Raw genomic sequence first — 22592 nt, 5'->3', positions numbered from 1 at the left:
ATATTTTATGTGCAATTTGATTGATTATGCAAGATAACGGTGAATTCCACAAGGAAGAGACTGTTTAACGGTAAAATTTCTATAGTAAGAATTTTGAGAGGAATTGCAAGTGAGATGGTTAAAGATAAAAAGCAATTAGTAAGCAGCTTTAATTGATTTTGATTTATTCTCAAATTATTCTCAAAATATTCTTAAGTTATTTTCAAATTATTCTCAAGTTATTCTCAGTTATTCTCAAATATTTTCCCAAAATAATCACCTTTTTACTTCTGTACTAGAGTATACTCTCATTTCTCAAATTTTCTCACCCTCATCGAAGAAAGTGTTCCAAACATATCCAATGAACTTAATCATAGTCACAGAATAGACCACGAAAGTTTCCTTACTCCTCCACAACATACCAAAGATAACAGAAAAGAAACCAAATAAAAATGTCACCCAACAACTTACCCAACGTCCATAGATGAAAAAACACCATGACATATAAAACACTCGCCATACTTCGAAACAGAACATTTTATAGAAGAACCCGCGACAAAGTCACTGTACGAATTAATCGTAAAATCCTTAAAAGTGGATAGTATTCTTGTTATATACGTGTAAATCGACGAGAACGCGGCTCGTTTTCAACGGAAACGTTATCGTACGATGCAGTGTGTATTTCTTGGTGCAGCGCTGGCAGAGTTGTTCTCAGTAAATCCCTACTTGGCACCGAATGCGTGGGAGCGTGTATAAAATGCAGATACACGAGGCTGGAAGGTTGAAGGGAACCTAGGTGCACAGTGACTCATGTTACGCTCGCATAATCTAGCTTAATCTGTTCCACCGGAGTCATTGCCCTATTGTCTTCCTGATTTTAATACAATAATGTTGCCGTGTAGATTGGAAAAATGGATAGAATCTATTAATAATACGGTTACTTATGTAGGCCTTGATCTCCATGCGATTAACCCTTTGATTTACGACTTCTTCTTCTCCTCGTTATACATTGTAAGCTATTTACTGTTTCAGTATTGTGTGTTAGATGAGAGAAGTTAATTTGTTGTGCGATCACTGATTACCAAATGTAATTAGACTGCGCGGATTTTTATGCAAATTTGATATTTTTGAGGTTATGGTAAAAGAAAGTGAAACTTGGGTAGAAAAATGATAGAAAGCACTATAATTTAGATATTTTGTTTATTAGAAACGAGAGAAGTTAATGTATTGTGCGATTAATTACATTTGGTAATCAATGGACTGCGGATTTTTATGCAAATTTGATATCTTTGAGAATATAGGGGAAAAAGTGAAACTTTGGTAGAAAATTATTTCTTCTACAAGGTATTATAGAAGGTATTATAATTTCGATATTTTGTATATTAGAAAGCACTACAAATTTAGATATTTCGTATATTTTTACATATTACCTGCATTCTGTGCAATTTTGCACCTTCAAATTCCCTATGAACGCATAAAAATCCGCAGTCTGGTAATAAATATTTCTCTGATTATTGTGACGAAAGTGACTAGTTATAAAATAAAACTCCCTATAATTATAATTACAATTAACACCGAATCAGAACTTACGGGTTCGCAGTTCTCTCTGAACTTCGCCCAACATCGCCTTGGATGAGACTTTTTTTAGATGAAAATCTGGGAAACGTATGATTCATTGTGCTCGCTCGAAGCAAGCAGGTCCCGTGTAGGTGGTCAGATCGATGAATGTTAAAATCCAGAGATTAATCGGCACACCAGTTGAAAAACGGATAAGACGGAGTAGAAACTGGTTCTATACCGTGTAATTACAACGTACACGTATAGATATATTCTTTGTTTCAGTCTGTTCGTGCAAATAAAACAATTTAACGTAATTATGCGAAACCGTAGCGTTTTGTACAATTTTTGTGTATCCAGATGATCTAAGATGTGCAAAGTGCGCGACAGTGGTTTCCAATTGTTTTGTGAATTTTATTGAGTGACTTGAACGTGTAGAAAATATTATGTTTTTAGCTGATGATTGAAATTAGTGAATTAGGAAAATTTGAAATTTATTCCGGAAATATGAAAGAGAGGATTATAGAAACCAAGAAATTTTCACGACAATGTTGAATTAATTTCTCTGGATAATTCATTTGTGTTTCAAATCGTTGACAAAAGGGTGACTTCGTATTCGCAGAATTTTTCCTAAATTTCCGAAGTTTTCTGCACAGATTGTGTTTAATGTTTATCGAAACGTGTCAAGCTAGTAAATAAGAGAACTTCCAAGCAGAAGAAATCATTGCCAGCGACTTTCTATTTCTTCACGGAATATAATGTACAATTGTACGGCGTAAATGTCAGCCCACATGTCGACACGATTCCTATCGAAAGGTTTCATAAACCTTAGTAATGAGACTTCTGTTGACCTGTTCGCATGAGCTCGATACTTTCCATGTCAACTGAAAGAGAGCCACAAACCACGTATGATGCTTCCTATGTAGTTTCTAATACAAACGAAAGTAAAGTAATGTATACGAAAAGAGCGGCACGGAAAATGTATGATTAATTTATTCTACGGAAATCGAAAGAGATTTCGATCAAATGTTAAAGACACGGTCGAAAAATATAGTTATTAGCTTCTGTTTCTAGAATTAATAACGAGGTCCAAAATAAAGTAAGAAAAAGTATAAAATTTCAATTTTGTATGCGCATGTGTTAATTTAAAATTCTTCTCGAAATATCTTTCTTTCTTACGGTGTATTTCAATTATATTCGTGTTTTTGAAAATTTGTCAAATATTCTTTGACGAAGAAAATCGTTACTCCGTATTCTCTATAATTACTCCACACTTTGTATAGTTACTCGATGATGGTTTTTAATGTATTCCGAGATTTATTTCGAGAATTAATTTATTCAGGGAAAATTGCACAATGTTCTTTCACGAATTATAATATTTCTGGTATTTGCCATGTCGGACAGACAGTGCAACGAGAGACCGTAAGGCAAAAGGGATGTCGATAATGTAACCTCGGTGTTACACTATTGCGTCTAACGTATCCGAGCAACGACCTCTAAAAACAAAGGGATGAAAAAGTAAAAGAAGGGTTTGGCCAACCCTACAGGTACCACCGGGGGCGTTTTATTCGGTTACACATTCATAAGTGATACAAAGAGAGTTTCAGGGGGGCTTTTAACGAGGGAACGAATAAAACTGAGTTTTCCCGCGACACACTTAATTAAAAGTACTTCGCCCATTGTAAATTAATGATTCCACATCGGGGATGTAGACTGATGCCACAGCTGGGAGTATCTTTGGAAATTCAAGCTTGTCTAATTTTCAATATTCATCGCGAATTTTTTTTCTTTTTTCTCTGCTTGCTCTTTAATTAATTTTGCTTGAAATTCAAGCTTGTCTAATTTTCAATAATTATCAAGATTTCTTTCTTTGCTCTTGAATAATTATCACAATTTTTTTTCTTTTTTTTTCCCTTTGCTCTTTAATTTGCAAATTTATCACGAGGAATAAATGGGTTTGAATTAATTTTAGTATGCTTACGAAACGTTCTATTTATTACTTATTAAGCTTTTACATTTTGTGATAAAAGAGAAGCGTAAAAGATTTTTCACTGGCGTATTTCTTGTTATGTCCATACCAGATGAAAGTGTAAAATATTTTAACTTACGCTCGCTAATTGTTAATTAGAAGTCTGTGCAAAAATAGCGATGTATTCACCGCCGACGACGCGTCGTCGTCCTCGTTGTTTGGTCATGGCCGTATCATTGACCCTGTCAGATATTTCAAGGGTCATTCGTGTAGAATTTAAACTGCTTTTAAATTGAAGATATTCCATATTTATACGAAAAATTTGACGTAAAATGTACGAAGAATAATTCTGATTGAATCGTAATACAGGATTTAATTTGCTTTAATTTTTCATTTATTCTGGTTACTTAGTTAATAGTATTTTTTAGTGGTACTTTAGTGGTCTTAGAAAATGCATTAAATACCATCAAGATTTTTCTCAGTATATCCGTGTATAAATATCAATGACTTTAGCCATTGTAGTATCGATTACTGTTTCTAGACAATTAATTCTGTCCTTGTATACAGAAGTGTGTAATATCCTCCTTTCACAAAATACCATTAGTTTCGAGTGGCTAATATTTATTCAAAGAGACACTCTGCATTTAATTAAACCTGTTTAATTCAATCTTTGTTCTAAAACGTTAATTGCATCTAGTGAATGTACAATAATTTTTAAACGAGGAGAGAACGAGTGAATTCTCAAAGTCGAGATTTTATATTTGGAGTCTTTTCACACCTCTTATAACACTGACTAATTGTAAATTTCATTTCGATTAACCATTAGGGCCACTGGAAAAAATATCCCAAAGTAACTGTAGAAAAATGAATTAGGTCGATGACCATCGTGGCCGAAAATTTCAGTATGAATGATTGTAGGTTTTTCATGAAACTTCTTTTACCTTAATAACTATTTAAAGTTAAAATATACTTAAAATAAGTTAAAGTTAAAATAAGTCTCCTAACTATGTATGTAACTAGTACCCGCAGTCCACTCTGTATTCGTAAGAATTAGAGTGGCCGCAGGTACGCGTAGTTCTCAGCTTGGTATTTCTTTCCAAAAGTGAGAATTTTCTTTTGGAAAAAAATACCAATTACCAGGTCCCACCACGAGGAGGTGACTACGCAAGGGACCCGACAAAAACACATGCCCTACTGGCAGCTTTCTACCTTCAGAGATACGCGTTTCTCATTTGTAGCAAAGGAAATGGACACTTTGTTCAAAAAATTTGTGTCTAGAATAATCCTTTAGAGTGTCTTATATTTATATTTGGAAAGAACCAGCGAGCCTACATGACGTACTTACTCGCGAGTATCGCGCGCTACTCGCGTGTAATTATGTCATGTAATAGCTCGAAGGAATTGAGTGATCGAGAATTGTAATTCGCGAGAACATTATTGTTCTGTGTTTCGAATCGACGATAGTAAAAATGCAGAAGATATTTTATTAATTATGCTACGAATGAGCCGCGTATCTCTGTAAGAAAGCGCGCACATGGTTCTTGGTACAATTTTCTATCTTAGAATTACTTATTTTATCTTACGAACTACCTACTTAAAGTTAAAACTATCGCTTGGTTTACATATCGATATTCAAACCAACGCACACTTTATATCACACGCATACGATCATTTTTGGGACGATAAAATTTACATTTTATTACATATACAAAATCATAGTAACGAAGTTCTGTAAGAAAAATACATTATTAAAATGGAATAGGAGAATAAATCATTAGTACCTAATCTTTATTATTTATATTTTATTACATGTACTAAATCATAGAAATGAAGTTCTGTAAGAAAAATACATTATTAAAATGGAACAGGAGAATAAATCATTAGGATATCTTTATTATTTCTAGATATTCAGAGAGTGTGTAGTGGAATTTATATTTAAACCTCTGACAATGAAACTCATAACTGAACTCGGGGTAAAATTCTCTTTCGAAGAGAACACAATTGTGCTCGTATATTCGACCAAAAAATATTTAATTAATTATCGACAAAAGACAAAAGACAACTCACTAGTCGAAGACCACACAGCTGGTCATTGTAAAATAGATTTTATTCCTACACCGAACCATTTCAGTATTCTCTCTAATTTTTCTCTTATCGGTATTGACAATAATAAATTTCGAGAACTGATCTTTATGATTGAGAACGCATAGGCATTTTATTTTTATTTTATTTTCATTTTATTTAGTGAAGAAAGTCGCAAATTTATATCATTCTTGATTTTAAAATTTAATAAATCTGGAACTAATAAATTGAGTTATTTGCTGCAAAAATAGAATATAAATTTGATTGAAAAAATAAACAATTCATGAAACTCACCATTCGTAGACCTCACACCTGGTTATAGTTCCATCCTTTCAGATCCATCAATGATCCAAAGCCAGAGTTGAATGACCCAAAGCCAGAGTTGAATGACCCAAAGACCCACCAGACTTAGGAAGCTGTGGAAGTGTCGCGCGAAATTGTGTACGGATCGCGATTTCTTTCAAGTGTAGTTTAATTCGTTGAATTTTATTTAGTACCCGAAACCGCGAATTTTTATCATCCTCCATTGTATCATGTAGTCCATTTTTAGATGGGGTATTTAGCAAAAGTTTAAGGGTTGTGTCAACAAAACGCGCTGAAAAAAAGAAAAGCAAAACCCGAAAAAAGGGATGAAGCTATTTTATTAAAAACGCGACGCGACGTAGTAAATTCTCGTATCGATCGAAAATACTGGGTAGGCATTCATTACGAAAAGTGACTCTAAATTAATAATTGGTGGGCGTGTGCACCGAGTAGTGCAATAGAGTTCGGTTGTCTTTCGCCCATCCGTGGTAGTTGAGCTTCAAACATGCACATGCACACACATATATAACCAATCACCAAACCCTCGAAAAATTCACTCACATTTCGCAGATTAGGCAGCTGGGCTCTGCAACGTAAATTTGGCTGCATTGCCTCCTTCCTTCCTTCCTTCCTTCCTTCCTCTCAGATCGTCATCCTTGCTCCAATCATTGCAGTCCCTCGGCGTTGATTTTCCAAGACTCACAGACTTACAAAGTGTGAGTCACTGTGGAATGGGCGACGCGAAAAGTATTTCGAAACGCGATTTATTTAGAGAGGGAGAAACCGCGAATTTATATTACTTCAAATTTGACTAAACTTTTATAGAACGCGAGTGCAAAATTGAAAGAAAATATAAAATAAACTGAATAAAAGAAAAAACGCGAATCTTTCTCAATTTTATTGGGAGGAAGTATGAGATAAATGCGGAAAAAGAATGAAATATAAATCGAACTAGGGATGAAGCTATTATAATACACAATGCAATGACTCTCCAAAATAGATTATTAATTGCGAAACACTAGTGAGACGGTTTATTTGGGGGCAGTTCAGTAGACAATACAACTAACTACCCAAATCGCCAGAAAAAAACCCATTTTTGTAACTCACCGTTCGCAAATTAGGCAGCTGGACTCTGCAACGTGGATTTGGCTGCATTGCCTCCTTCCTTCCTTCCTTCCTTCCTTCCACTCAGATCGTCATCCTTCCTCTCAGATCATTCCAGTCCCCCAGCGTTAATTTTCCAAGACTCACAGACTCACAAAGTGTGAGTCACTGTGGAATGGTCGACGCGAAAAGTGTACGAAACGCGATTTATTTAAGTTTCATTTAGAGTGGGAGAAACCGCGACTTTATATTATTCTTGATTTTTCTAATGAAATAGAAACTGAAATAGAATACGCGTAAAAAGCCGTGAATTTATATCTTTCTCGATTCTATAATATAAGTAAATTTCAATAAAATACGCGACGATAATTGCAGGGAAGTATCAGTTAAACGCGTAAAAATATTCGATAATAAGCGAACTAGGGATGAAGCTATTGTTTCAATACGCGATTCGGTGACTCTAGTATTTATAAACATTGAAACATTCTCAAAATAAGTTCAAAAAATTACGGTAAACTACTGAGACGGTTTAATTAGGGTGAGCACAGTGCAACGAGTATAGTCCACTCGTTGGAAATCAGCAGATCACAATATAAAATACAATAATTCAACTAACTACTTCATGCAAATCATGCAAATTCTTAGATAGCTGTGAATTATTAGTTTACAAAATGACAAATCGTAAAGTCAATTCAATATCAGAGAAAATAATAGAAACATTCGAGAAACTGAACGAAAATTTCAAATTAGATTGAATAGCTGGAGTAAAAGTAAATATTATTAATCAGCTGTAACGAAAATATATTTAATTAGTTACCTAGAGAAAACTTTTTATTTAATTTCGACAAACACCTGAAACGACCAAAATTTCCATTAGTGGAATCTCAGATTCGTTTGAAAATCGATATCCGATTCCTATCCCAAAAATTGAAATCTCCATTTCAATAAACTCTCAACCTAATTTCGCAATTTTCGATTCGAAGCGGAACGTTCAAAGTCTGATAATAATTTACTAACAAGTATCTCGATTTCTCTAAACTCTCGAAATAATTACGAAGTTTTCGATTCGAAGTGGAATGTTTAAAGTTTGATAATAATTTATTAATAAATATCGATACTTGGAATTTCTCTAAAATCAATTTAAAAACAATAATTTCAAGCAGAATATCCAAAGTCTAATAGTACTTGTCCATGAGCATTCGTAAATGCAGAACCAATTTAATTTAAAAATAAATGTCGAATCTAATGGTAATTTTCCAAGTATCGATAATTGAGAATGCTAGTGTATGCTAAGTTTGAGAAGGCAGAGTGTATATACGGTGGACATAGACTAGCTAGTAGCCCTCGACCACCTTATTCACAACTCAGAACCTTTAAGACTAATTTGCCGCGAAGTGTCTATGGCCCAGTATAAAGGGTGAATGAATTCGCGGGACCTCGGCGGGTCCTTATATACCTTCGGTACCCTCTCCCCAAAGTCATTAGCAAAGTCGTTAATAAAGTCGTTAATAAAGTCGTTAATAAGGTCGTTAATAAGGTCGGGCGCCAGGAACGTTGTTTCTTTTCGCGACTAATTACCATGTTTCTATTACGATATTACAGTACTGTAAAATTTATTTATTTTCACAATTTTATTATAAATTTATTCTTTGAATAATTTATTATAACGCTACATATAACAATTAATACGTTTCTTCGATTTTCGTCAATAGAAAACTACGTTTTAACATTCTCGTTACTTACACATGGATAAATTAATTTCCTAAAGATTAAAAATTACGTTGACCCGTGGTCATAGACTGAAAGTAGCCATAACGAAGCTAAAATTATTATGTTAAATAATTCTTTTTATACGAATCTAATATTTATTCAACGTTTGTATGTTATAATATCGCGAAATAAATTATATTATACATTTTCTCTACTTTATACGAAATTTAACGTTCTGTTTACATGTTATAACAGTTATAACTATTTAGATTATGCTATTATTTTCTTTTTTTCGCAAGAGATTTCCCTTCTTCTAATACAATATCATAACACGGTATAATTTATTAATTTCCACAATTTTATTACAAATTTATACTACCAGTAATTTATTATAACGCTACATATAACAATTAATACGTTTCTTCGATTTTCTTCAATAGAAAACTACGTTTTAACGTTCTCGTTACTTATTCGTGGTTAAATGAATTTCCTAAAGATTAAAAATCCGTTGACTCGTGATCATAGACTGAAAATAGCCATAGTGAAGGCAAAATTGATTACATTAAATAATGTTTCATACGCATCAAAAATTTATTCAACATTTATTTATCATAATATCATCAATTTTCTCTATTTACACAAAATTTAACGTTCGTAACCATTAAAAATGAGCGATCGGTGACTGAAAATAGATACAAGAAAGATAAAATTTACACTGTTTATTTTAGAACCCTAATCCAACAATCTATTAACAATTTTCTACACTCTAAGATATTACTTATTGTCTTTCGATTTCTCCGAAAGATTTACCTACTCTGTCAGCATAACTCAGCAATTAACTTTCGTGTAAAAATCTCTCTCTCTTTTCCCACAGCATTTGCAATAAAAACATGCCTTCGAAACGATGTCTTAACTATCTTACGCGAAATCTCGCAATACGATCGAGCATTTTTGTACTCGATAAGACCTCTGTGTTAATTTCTTAATTGCACATTACGAGGGGAGATAAAAAAGAAAAAGGTGCCACAGTATCTGAAATCTTCCTGTAAAGTATAACTTCTCCTGTACGCTTAAATACGTTGTTTGCGAAATCTCATCGTTTCTCGTACAGTTTCGCACACGAGGGCTGCACCCCTTACGCGCGTCCAGTCCCGAGCCGGCTAATTATCGTCGCGTGTTGACCCTGAGAGAGTTGCAGTGAACGATAAGAGGCAACAACCGGAGCAAGTTAATCGGGGCCAATAGAATCAGAAAGGGGAGGAAAGGAAAGGAAAGGAGTCAAGGCGAGGCTGCAGTCGTTGCACTCGTTAGAATTCGTTCACTCAATTCTGTATGGGAGGTACACCGGTCACGAGACTGTTGTTGCATCGTCAAATATATCTAATTACGTTTTAATCCTCGAATTACACGATTCCGCTTTAAGACGTCGTATACGTTTCTCGATTTCAAGGAGTCGATTTTTTCCACTTTTTTCATATTTTTAAAGGTACATATCGTAGATATGTTTGAAGCTAGAAAATGATTAGAATTAATCTAATACTAAGTTCTGTGTACCTCTGTGGTGTGAACGTTTTAAATTATTTTGAGTAACGTATTATTTTTTTCAATTTGAGTTTTCACTGTGTTTACGTTTACACCTTCTTTTAATAATTATTTAAAGTATTTATTAATACTGTCTTTTTGTTTTGTCAAAGGAATAGAAGGGAGTAAGGAAAATGGACAAATTTTATTGTAAAATTAACCATATGTAAACATTCTTCGTGTGTCTTCAATTATTTAAATAATGATCTAGAAACGAAGTAAATTTGTTATTCGTGAACTTCTATCTGTGAAAAAAATGACACCCGTATGTTTATAAATTAAGTGTGATTTTAAATGTATCTTTTGTGTAAATTATTAATTGTACACATACTGGAAATGAAGCATAGTCGACGATAGCGATGCAAAATACGGTTCGTGGTCAGTTGAGAGCAGGAACGACTTCCTGCAATAACAATTCTATTACTCATCCAACGCGATAAATGTCTCGCTCGATCATTTGTAACGACCTGCTTAAACATCGTTTTTCACTACAAAAAGTCCTACTTCTTCCATTGTGTTTCTTTCATAATTCATTTCCAAGTTAACAACCTCGACTGTAAATTTTCCACGAAACCATTTTCAAAATTGTCTTTCTCATATTCACACACAGATACAGTTCAAACGTGTCGTATTATCAGAATTCTCCTGTAATTCGAAAATTTTTCAATCGACAGTGTACACAAATTTAAATGTAATTATTATCGAGGCTTTCGATGGAAAAAGTATTCGGACGTTTCTCGTAAGCATTGCAGTTTACTTAATCAGAGTTTATGAAACACTGATCATTGAGGCTTTTGATGGAAATAGGGCACATACGCCAAACTGTTTTTTTTAAAGAAAATTCATTTCAAAGTTTTCATTATCGTATTTCTTAATGAAAATTAATGCAATTAAATTTGAAAGAGAAGTAATATGTCCTTGATATATTATGTACATATGTATACAACACATACCTGAGTCGACTTAAGCGATTTGAGGCCTCAATTATCATATATTATTATCCATAAGGACGTGGCGTACATATGAAAGCCTCGATAATAATTATCAGAGGTGGGCCAGAGTCGAAAATGTCGAGATTCCCGAATGGACGCGATCGCAGTTTCAATTTTTCGAATTTTAGGCGTTTTCGAAAACCGCATTGTAGAACTTCTTTACTCACTTATTTTTACTCATTTAAATCCGACACTTTCGGGAATCCCGGCACTTTCGAGAATCCCGCCTCTCCTGGGAATCCCGGAAATTCTCGAGAATCTCGAAATTTTGGGGAATCTCGAAATATTTGGGAATCATGATATTTTGGGGAATCTCGGAATTTAGGGGAATCCCGGAAATTCTCGAGAATCTCGAAATTTTTGGGAATCCCGGAAATCTCGAAGTTCTCGTCCTGATCCTGAAAAAGCAAAAATTCCCGTCCCAAGCCCGACCCGATATCTTCAAATCCCCGCACACCTCCAATAATCACACTCCGTTCCGTGAAACCCTCAAATCTTCATCTTCAAATGTGTGTTTTAAGTGGAACTATAAAAAAGAAAAAAGAAAACAATGGAAATCGTTGTTACAGGTCTCGAGAAAGCGGTGAGTGATCTTTGGAAGAAAGGCAGAAGGCGTTCGGCGAGAAGAAAATGCCGCTTCCAAAGCGACTCGTGGAGCCGGTGCTCGTCGCTCGCGGTACCATACCCGTCAACTTCCCGCTCCCGTCGGAGTTAGAAGCTGTAACGAATGGCACGTTGGCCAACACCATCAGGCAACTGTCCAGTTTGTCCAGGCACGCGGAGGATCTGTTCGGCGAGCTGGCTAGAGAAGCACACGGATTGAGCGACAGGGCCAACTCCTTGCAGGCTAGGATAGATCGGCTAGCTGTGAAGGTTACTCAGCTTGACAGCAACGTCGAGGAAGGTTCGTTGGTCATTCATCAGCCTATCTTTTCTCAAATTTTTCATTTATCTCTTTTCGTTACTTTCTTAGATCTTATTTATTACTAGATATCATTAAAATTAGAAAGAATTTTATTATCTATAAGAACCATCTCAGTTACTTTTATATTCGAGACAATTTTAGCGTTTCTATTAGGCACCCTTTCATTGCTGCTGCATTTGAAAATTTACTTGCACTGTACAATTATTTTTCTTTTTCTTTTTTTATTTTAAGAATAATCTCACTTAATTTCATATTCAAGACAATTTTAGCGTTTCTATTAGGTACTCTTTCCTTGCTGGCTGCATTTGAAATTTTACTCGCTGGTTCCTGGCGCACTTCCATCTTAATTTAATCCTTAATTCGATCGTTCGCGCACTTCCACCTTAATTTCATATTAGTTTCCTTCAGAAAGTTCTGTCGGATTTCGTCCAGTGAATTTAAATAATCCTAACTCCTGCATAAAAAAAAAAAAAAATTTCTTAATTGAAGCTTCCTATTTCTCTGTCCAAAGCAAAACATTATTTATCGAAGTACGAACTCTTTTGTTGCATAAGTCTTGAAGCACGTTTAATGTATACCGTAATAAAGTTTCTCATTGTTCTGGATTGCTGAGTGTTCAAGTTACGAAACATACCTTTCGTGTTCTCGCGGTAATCAAGGTTTCGAATGATAACGGGAAAATTTCAGATAATTTTCATTTACGAAGAGAAAATTCTAACTTTGACGAAAATTAATTCCCTTCGTTTTGACAATTGCTGTTATCAGGTCGAATAATACTGTTTTTAACGAATGCGTTATGTTTCGTTGTTTCAGTCTCGCTGCAAGATATTCACATGAGGAAGGCGTTCAAAAGCTCGGTGGTGTTCGATCAGCAAGTTGTTTCTAGGGACACTATGCCAACGGCGATGCTGGAAACTTATCAGCAATGCGACACACCACCTCCTCTTGATAAACTTAACGTTTACAGGTACTTAATTTATATACATTTCGTTGATTAATTTCGAATCATAACTTAAAAGTGTTCCCTTGAAAATTGCACTTGGATTTTGACACGCTCAATCTTCTAACGCTAATTTAATGATCCTTTTACGAAATTTCCGCTAGTTACACGAATTAGTAAATTTCGGCCAAATTAAGCCAGTATTTAATATTTACAAAAAATTAGGCTGAACAAGTATCTTATCACATTTAAAGGCGGGACTCGGTTTTGCAATTATTCGTTTAGTTGCAACGTGTTAAGCTTGTCAAGCTTTACATAAAAGTGATAAATCGTTCGTTTAAAAGATAACCTAATAACTAGGAAAAGTAACCAATTATGTCGATATTTTCGTAATGAAGCAAGTTTACACGAATCTTTTTGCCTGCTCGTTAACAATGTGAGAAAGTATAGTAACTGATTTTAGAAAATAGAAAAATTTGGTAAAGACTGATTTCCTATTATACGAATTTCAGGGAAGACGGTAAAGACGGACTGAAGTTTTACACAGATCCGAATTATTTCTTCGATCTCTGGAGCCAGGAGATGCTCAAAGATACGGAAAAGAAGTTGCACGATCGGGGGAAAAAGGTATACAAATTTTCCCACATTCTATTTTATTTCCTAAATAAAACGTGCACCTCGATCTTCTGTTTTCTCTCGTCTTCTTTTTTTTTTCTTCCTTTTTTTTCTTTCTGTGTCTTAGATATAGAGTACACGATAAGATCACTCTTAAACTAGGTTATTTCTCTTTATATTTGTTGCAGATATAAATATACATATATAAATATATACATATTCCTGTACACAATTAGCTGAAACACATTTCGAGGTGCACAATAAACACGATACAATATTTCGTTAATTTTTCAACTATTTATGCTTATATTACGTACCATTTCTAACGATTGAAACTGTCCCCTTCGTTATAGACCGAGTCTGAATATGCCGAACCGTTCAGAGAGGCAAGTCGATGGTTTGGATCTTTGTAGTTTTTTATTACCCTTATCCAGTTTTAATGAATTACCGATCGCCGACCACACTCACTCATACATAATCAAACTCACTTCTTTGTGGTTTTTCATTAATCGACCTTTTTGCGCTGTGATAGATGCTCGCTTTGAAAGTTTCTATTTGGGTTGGTGGGAGAGTAATGTCAGTTTTGTCATGGTGAATCTCAAATTAATAAGCACTTCACTTTCTTTGCAATCGAATTACTTCTTTTCTTTTCTTTCCTTTTTTCTTTTTCTATCAGCGTGGGGCTTTTAATACTTGCGGTAAAAGAGCAAGAAGAAAACAGAAAGACGTGAAGTAGTGTTTTGTTTTTAGCAGTTAAAACATGGAACGTGACGAAGTTTGTTTTTCTGTCAGTCATGCTGCTGCATAAATTTGCGGGAAGAAAAAAGAAAGAAAAAAGAAAGGGTTTAAATGTGATTGTCTGTATGGAAATGTGTTTACGATGCATGTGGGGTAAATGTAAGCGGAGTGAATGTTACGTGCTGTGACGTTGATTCACCAAATTTTGTAATGATATTGAAAGACGTTATGGCCGCAAGTGTAACGGCAGAATAGAGAGAAATGGCAGAAAAGCTTGAATATAGGTCATACGGTAGTTTTCTTTTTAAACCGTTCGAACAAACTTACAAAATGGTTTCGAAGCTGTGAATGTATGAATATCACACGCGAACTATCTCTCGAAAACATCTGATCGACAGAATGACTGTATGCTTTTCTTTGCTTTCACGTCCCGAGAACTGGTTTTAAATCGGATTGTAAGCGGGAAAATGGGTCTTATGTAATAATACACTTAGCACGGAAAAAGAACATTCGTCTACCAAAGATGCCGTTTCAATTCGAACTTAAGGAAACAGTTACAAGTGAACGATATTTCTAATGTTAGCAAAGATTGAAGGAGGAAATTTGCTTTGACAAACTTGGAATGTTCGGTAGAAAAAGTCGAACATTTCATCGAGATAAATTTAACAAAATCTTAACTTTGTAAACGAACTTAGAGTCAGTTTGAAATTTTTATTTTTCAACGATCAACTACCACTTTTATAGTCACTGTCAAATTATTATAGTGAAATTCACAGTGGAATTATTTAAACGAGAAAGAGGAGAATATATCAAAGATTTTTTTCTTCAATTGAAACTGGCATCTTCTCGTAAACCATATGTTGAAACGCACCAAATGCGATGCAATGATTAATACAAAATAGTGTTGTTCACGGGTGGGGATTCCCTTACACGCTTTTGCCTGCATCCACGCATCGTTATTATAAGATGAAGAGAATTCAGAAAGAGATCAACAGATCTGACGTAATTTCAATTTTGCTTAACCGATCCTTGATACAATAGACGATAGTTAAAGCTTGAACAGCACTATTATTGAAAAGAACAACGAACATTTTATAATCGATTAGACGAAGGCATTGACATCGTGGTTTAAATTGAGTTGTTTTTACGTTCACAAACTCGACATTACTTTTCTACCACTCAAGTACATAGTTTACATTGCTAGGATTAGCCAACGACATCACATTCTTCAATGTTCGTTCTTGGCAAAGAATTTCATTGCGTAGATCGAACGGCACGTTTCTTTCTTTCACCTCTCTGTGATAAGAATTTTCGTTGTTTTTCCCATATTTCATACCGTTATTCAATTTGAAAATAACGTTCGATCTATGCAAAGCAAGCCTTTAATCAATAATACCCCGTTTTGTAAACGAGTTGTTTTTCAAAAGTCGAACAGTTTGTCACACTACCATGTCACTTTGTCGATCACTTTGTAATGCCGTTCTGTGCCAGCCATGCAACTTTTGGATGTACTTAAAATAGAAGTTTCTCGTCATTATTCACCGAGCCATCTTGCAATATCGATACGAAATCTCATGATCTCGAGTCATTTCAGGATTATTTTTATTTTTTGGATCTGTCATGTTTCACATTGTAGGAAATAAAATTTCAAATTCATCGGGTTACACCTTTTCTCGAATTTTCAAATTGTACGATGTATTCCACACAAAATTCTGTATATCGAAACGATTAACTTTATTTCCTACAAAACACCATCATGTTCGTTAGTTGATCCTGTCCCTTCGACGTTTCAAAATGGAAGAAAATTTAAAGGGCACAGAGCTCTGTCTTATAACGTAGAATTTGTCAAATATGCAACGAAACAAGTAACTGGATCAACCATCGAGTCATGCTTGATTAAGAGAATTAAGCTTGTCTTGCACCTTTGCTACTGCATCTGAATGTGGCAGCGGTTTGATAAAACATTTTTGCCATACAGCCGCATAGGCCTCGGAACGAGGGTGGCGGTGGAGGTGGAGGCAGACACAAGAAGCGTATAAGGCAACCGCATAATACGAGAGAAAGGCAAAGACAGTTGGCCGTTGGACACGGCGAGTACATTATGCCGACGCAAAATGTTCAATATAGACCACCTCACAATATACCAGACGAATCGTTGCTTGGTTTGGTGATGACCGAACCACGACCACCTAGGCCCAACAGCATCGAGCTAAGACGAAGTTATCCGACAGAGGAGCAACACCTTTACAGTCCTCCATCTTCCGACCATTACAGGTTTGTAATTTCTTCGATTTTTGGCTTCTTCTAAGGAAACATCTGTAACCATACTTGTGAGTAACGAATACCAATTTCAATAGCTAACTAATTTTAGATAGATTTCATTAGTAGGAATATTTCGTAAGTAATTAGCTAAGCAAGTGAAAGGAGAGTGAGATTTTTAATATAGGATATGGTTTTTTTCTTTTTTTTTAAACAGGGCAGCAAATTACGTGGCTCAAGGATACGAGGACAACTTGTACGGCTCACACTATGGTACAAGTCAAGGACAAGGAGGTAGCGAAACGTATCAGAGTCCTGGTGGTCAGAGCACTCCAAGCAGAGGTGGTAGGTCACGTCCGTCGCAACCACCTCCAGCTCCTCCAAGCAATACCTCTAGCAATTCAACGCCCACTGTAGCCTCTGCTAACAATACCCCAACGCGAGGAAGATCAATGAGCACTGGTAGAGACACCCTTCCACCGCCACCTCCGCCACCTGGTGAAACTATGTCTCCTCCTCCTATGAATGGTAACGACATTGTAACGTTCATGCTCGAGAAATACAATGTAATCTCTAATAAAGATCAAAAGTCTGAAGAAGATCCTTTAAATGTTGTTCAACAATGCTCTGTTTTGAATATTAAGTCTTATGTATCAGAGTATTTAATAATATCACAATGTAGTGTCAGTAATGTAAAAATGATTTAAGTTGAAATATGCTTCAGATTCTTATTTAAGATTACAGATTGGACGTTTAAGTTAATTAAGGTATATCGAGGGAATTATAATTTTCAATGAATTATTTCAGGTTCTATACCGTCACATCTGCTGAATAGGAACGGAAGTCGTTCCAACAGTCCACTACCCAGTCATCACTCCACGCCTACTCCGCCGAATCACTCGACACAAATAGGAACGGATGAAACTGATCCTGCTCCGCAAGATTTACCGCCTCCACCTCCAACTCCTGATCCTACACCACCTAGACCTATTTCTCCGCCGTGTAATATTCCACCTCCACCTCCACCACCTCCGCCACCGCCTATTGCTAACGGACCAACGCCTCCTTTGCCGTTGACCAACGGTGATATCGCTAAAATGATAGCAACCAATCCACCCAAGTTGAAACCTCTGAAACCCTTGAAGAATATCGTGGACGGGCAATTGAGGAAGCCCGTTAATCCGAACATCCCCCTCGTTGATCCGCGAAACGATCTACTTAAAGCAATTAGAGACGGTAATCATCCTATTATGCGGTTAATCGAAATTAACCCTTTGTCTCGTGCGACAGCTTGTTGACAGTTACAATATTCAATGCCAAGATTATTCGATACTTTTTTTCTAATACCGCTATTTTTGTTGTATATGTTACTTTAACTTGAGATTTGTTATATTGACTTGTATCGAAAGTCAAATTTACGTAGTATATTTAAATGTTCAAAACGTTTGTGATCATTATTTTGAAAAAGGAAAAAATGAATCATCACTTTATAATATATCTAGTTTTCATAACAAAAGTTTTAATTTAGAACTGTTAAAACTTTCGTTATGTATTATCATTCTACGTGTAACGTTAAATTGCAAAGGGTTAAAAGAATCTTTACAATGATTTAATTAATAATTCAGTCTTCGAATAAACTCTGCAACTGAGTATCTATTGATTTTTCCAGGAATAAAATTACGTAAAGTAGAGAAGATTGAACAAAAGGAGGTGGAACGCGTGAACGCATTGAACGACGTCGCATCCATATTAGCACGCCGCGTTGCTGTTGAATTCAGCGACAGCGATTCAGCATCGGAGAGCGAATGTGACAGCGAAGGATGGGGCGAGCAGGAAACGAATCTCGCGTGACCCACCTCACTTCCATCTACTGCCACTGCCTCCTAAAAAAATGGCTGACGATTCTTGCGTTTCGTTCACTTAAAACGAAACCCAATTTTTTGTTGCACGTCGCACAAGATACACGCTTTGCTCGCCTGAAGTTATCGAGTGGAAGTGATTCGGTTCAAATTTGGTGTATATCAAGGAGGCATCGGATTTGAAAGTAGAAATGGAACAAGTGAATTTCGTTGTCGATTGTTTTACGTTGAGTTTTGTTAATATAGAGAGCGTATAAACCAGAACTACTATAAGCAGTATCATTAAAGGTATAAATATAGTATCATAACAACGATTATTTTTATTATGCACCATTTTATCACCTTTAACAGGGTTTATTTTCTTTTTCGTTACGAAAAGATATTTAATAATTTCCTTTTTTTTTCTTTTTGTATAAAGTGGATAAAAATAAATTTGTTTTTATGTTAATCGCAGGCTCAAGTTGATAGCGTGTATTTATCTGAAGAATAAGATAATAAAAGTATTTAGCGTTTCTCAGACGATTTTAGGAGTCGTCAGCCAGAAGTGTTTTTATTTATTGAGGGAGAGTCTATAAAATGGGCGTAGTGAATGTCTAAGTTCTTGTAAAGTTAGAATATTTTTGAAGAACTATGCGTATAATATATTTTTCCTTTACCGCCAGACACTTCCACTTTGTTTCATTGTTATAAATAAAAGTATAAAAGTTTACGAAATACATGTAACTGCATGTTTTTCCCGATTCTCCGATTTTTAAGCAGAATTCAACGAACATAAAGAGGATTATATAGAGTAGTAAAACGAACACAGGGATACGAAGAAGGTACGCACACAAAATCAGATGTCGATTCCCTATCATTGCTTGATATCGATCATAGAGGAAGTGTTTCCTCTTTTCGGTACATTCCACGAGAATAGCACGTAAACGAAACAAATCTAACTTTTTTTTTTTGTTTCCATCGTCTACATTATGACGATGATATGTGTAAGTCTTTAGCTAAAATAAGCGAGTGCTCTGTATATATTATAATACACTGTATGTGAGAGTGCATATTGTACGTGAACTAAACCAAACTGCAGAGCTAATATTTTTGTTCTCCTTCTCGTGTATAAGTCTGTAAAATACATGTACCTTAAATGTTTTTGTATGCTTGTCGACTAGGTAGGTATATGTATGTGCGCTCTATCACAACGAGAGTACCAGACAGGAGTTTTCCAATCTTTTCTACGTTTCCAAGTGATCTTCCAATGTCACGAGAACACAATAAGCAATGTCGTGGGGGAGAACGGAATGTTGTTTTTATCAGCGAGATGTTGAAAACCAAAATACTCCATTTACTTGTAAGGTGTAAGGACAATGTATAATTATGAGACGAGTGAGAGGATTCATATTTTTTAGCGTTTAGAGGGACAAACTCTAATAGGGGAGATAATACTACTGTTGCAATGAGGATTACAGTTGCCAATTTTAAGCATAAAAGAAAAAAATAATTGTGATTTATTTTGCATCGATGTTGGTAAAATATGATTATTGGTAAGATATAATATATATGTACACACACCCACACGCACGCACCCATATACACGTACACACACACTCACACACACATATATATATATACATATTGATCGTTAAAATTATTGTATAATCTTATTCGTTCAAATGATCATCAAATGTTCAGGAAATCTGTTTCTATCTCACCTGTTTCCGAACGTTAATCGGTTGTTTGAGCAAGGGGAAGTTTTCATCCTATACGGGACAGAGTAAACCTATTGTTGGTTAGTGCATTGGTTGAATTAGAGCAGTTTTTCTTTTAGTAAATGCGAAAGATGTTCGATTGATTCGAACCGCGTGAAAGATAATTTATATTTAATAATAATTTTCGCTGACTTTAGGAGGCAGCGTTTTATCGTGTACAAAATATGTGAAGGTTAAGGAAGCGACACAGAATCGCTTCGCAATTGTAGCATACGATTCATTGGCAACGACACGTGTACATTCACATGATTTTAAAGTGTAGTCAAAATACTATTATTATAATGATAATGTAATAATTATTGATCAGTCTCGTCTGTACTATGTTTATACATACATACATACATACATATACACAAACACACACACAAATACACATACAAAGATAATATAATTCGCAGTATAAATTTGTTAGGTGTAAGACTACTAGCTGTAGGCGTATACTTCTAGTTACTTTGCCAACTATGACACAGTATTTATGGAGAATTTTGTAACACAATGAAACGACGAGGAAGCGTTTCAGTTGTAAGCTTAAATATCGTGCAACTTTGTATGAATGTATATTATCGTCGGCCGTGCTTACCGCAAAGGCAACGCGTACTAAACTATTGCAAAGCTGTTGTACCTAAATAAGATGGTTATTCCAAAGCTTAATTAAGAGAACTATTCTTGTCTCTGCTAGATGCGACAGAAGATATCGAGATCGTTTTGTACCTTTCTCCTTTTGTTTCTACTTCACGACCTTCATACTCGCTCATCAGTCTTTTCAATTTTTCGCAGGTGCAAAATAAATGTAAGTCTCTCTCTCTTCCTCGATTATCGATAAAATGGTAGATAACAAATTTTCTGTAACGATAACTAAGAACATTAGCTTACGTAACCTGAATCCACTTCAGTAAGAATGATTTTATTCATCCATGTATGATAAAACAGAATGTCAGGTAAAGACGCAACCATAATACCCTTACGATGATTACAAATGTACGACGGTATTACTAATAATAATAAATTTGTAGTAAATCTGTACAGAGCCAAATAAATCAAAAACTTTCACAAATCATCGAACAATTCTCCCAACGCATTACATTTCGATAGAAAATTGCATTCTTTTTATTGCCCTTAATAAGTTTCTACGATTTATTGAAAAGTTTTAACAGTACATATTATAAATAGTTTCTTGGAAAGTTATCCGATATCATTTCACAACTTTCTTTTTGATATTTTAAATTGATAAAGGATTTTACTAAATATATGATTAACTCTTATAATAATAACTATATACTTAATTATCCAGCGAGAAAAATTATTATTTTGTACTTATTTTTATTTAAATTTTGTTATATTGATATTGTGAAACTACGTTAATTCGTTTACGTCTCCTTTATTTCAAGCACTTTAATTGTAGAATAATTAATGTTGTCTTCTCAAATAATTATTTAGATGCTAGTTTATAAATATTGGAAATCTTAAATAAAGTTGTTGCATGCTTTAACTGAATAAAACAGCTTAATTTGTTAATTTTGCATTAAATCAACCATTGTATTCAGTGGAATCGACAGAAATTGTTTATAATTTTTATTGAAAATTGAAAAATTATTGTTCTTTTTGTGTGATTTACAGATGGACCTTCCAGGACTACACAAGAACCAGGCAAAGGACTAGAACATCAGGAAAAATGAAGAAATGCAATTATTTATGAAAAAATCAATTATTTATTGCAAATTTATTGTACAAAATGTATATTACAAAAGGTTACAATATACCAGTATTGTTTTACAGCATTTTACAGTCTATTTACTTCTCCTCTACGCACCAAATCCATTTCCTTTTGAAAGAAACCCATTGATTAAACAATATTTCATTGCAAAATTAAATAAGCATTAGAAAATGTATATTACAAAAGGTTATAGTACTCCAGTATTGTTTTACAGCATTTTACAGTCTATTTACTTCTCCTTTACATACCAAATCCATTTCCTTTTGAAAGAAACCCATTGTTTAAACAATATTTCATTGCAAAATTAAATAAGCATTAGAAAATGTATATTACAAAAGGTTACAGTACTCCAGTATTGTTTTACAGCATTATACAGTCCATTTACTTCTCCCTTACACACCAAATTCATTTCCTTTTGCAAAAAACCCATTGTTTAAACAATATTCCATTGTAAAATTGAATAAACTAATGCCAGAAACCACCAGGAATGCGTAATCATCGAAAAATT

The 22592-nt window shown here is 34.7% G+C and overlaps 1 protein-coding gene across 1 annotated transcript in view; it reads left to right on the top strand.

Annotated features, from left to right (window-relative positions):
* The window catches only part of LOC108577506 (wiskott-Aldrich syndrome protein family member 3), a 50560-nt gene extending 31788 nt beyond the window's left edge, over nt 1-18772 (top strand). The window contains exons 2-8 of the mRNA XM_017940667.1: nt 11847-12181; nt 13016-13169; nt 13655-13769; nt 16474-16769; nt 16972-17282; nt 17562-17990; nt 18424-18772. Of these exons, the coding sequence (XP_017796156.1) occupies nt 11908-12181; nt 13016-13169; nt 13655-13769; nt 16474-16769; nt 16972-17282; nt 17562-17990; nt 18424-18605 (1761 nt within the window). The 5' untranslated portion in view covers nt 11847-11907 and the 3' untranslated portion in view covers nt 18606-18772. The remainder of the gene's footprint in view (nt 1-11846; nt 12182-13015; nt 13170-13654; nt 13770-16473; nt 16770-16971; nt 17283-17561; nt 17991-18423) is intronic.
* Nucleotides 18773-22592: the final 3820 nt, after the last annotated feature.

The sequence above is a fragment of the Habropoda laboriosa genome, unplaced genomic scaffold, assembly GCF_001263275.1.
Source record: "Habropoda laboriosa isolate 0110345459 unplaced genomic scaffold, ASM126327v1 scaffold804, whole genome shotgun sequence".
In the NCBI taxonomy this organism is placed as follows: domain Eukaryota; kingdom Metazoa; phylum Arthropoda; class Insecta; order Hymenoptera; family Apidae; genus Habropoda; species Habropoda laboriosa.
This window is presented reverse-complemented; position numbering and strand designations above follow the sequence as displayed.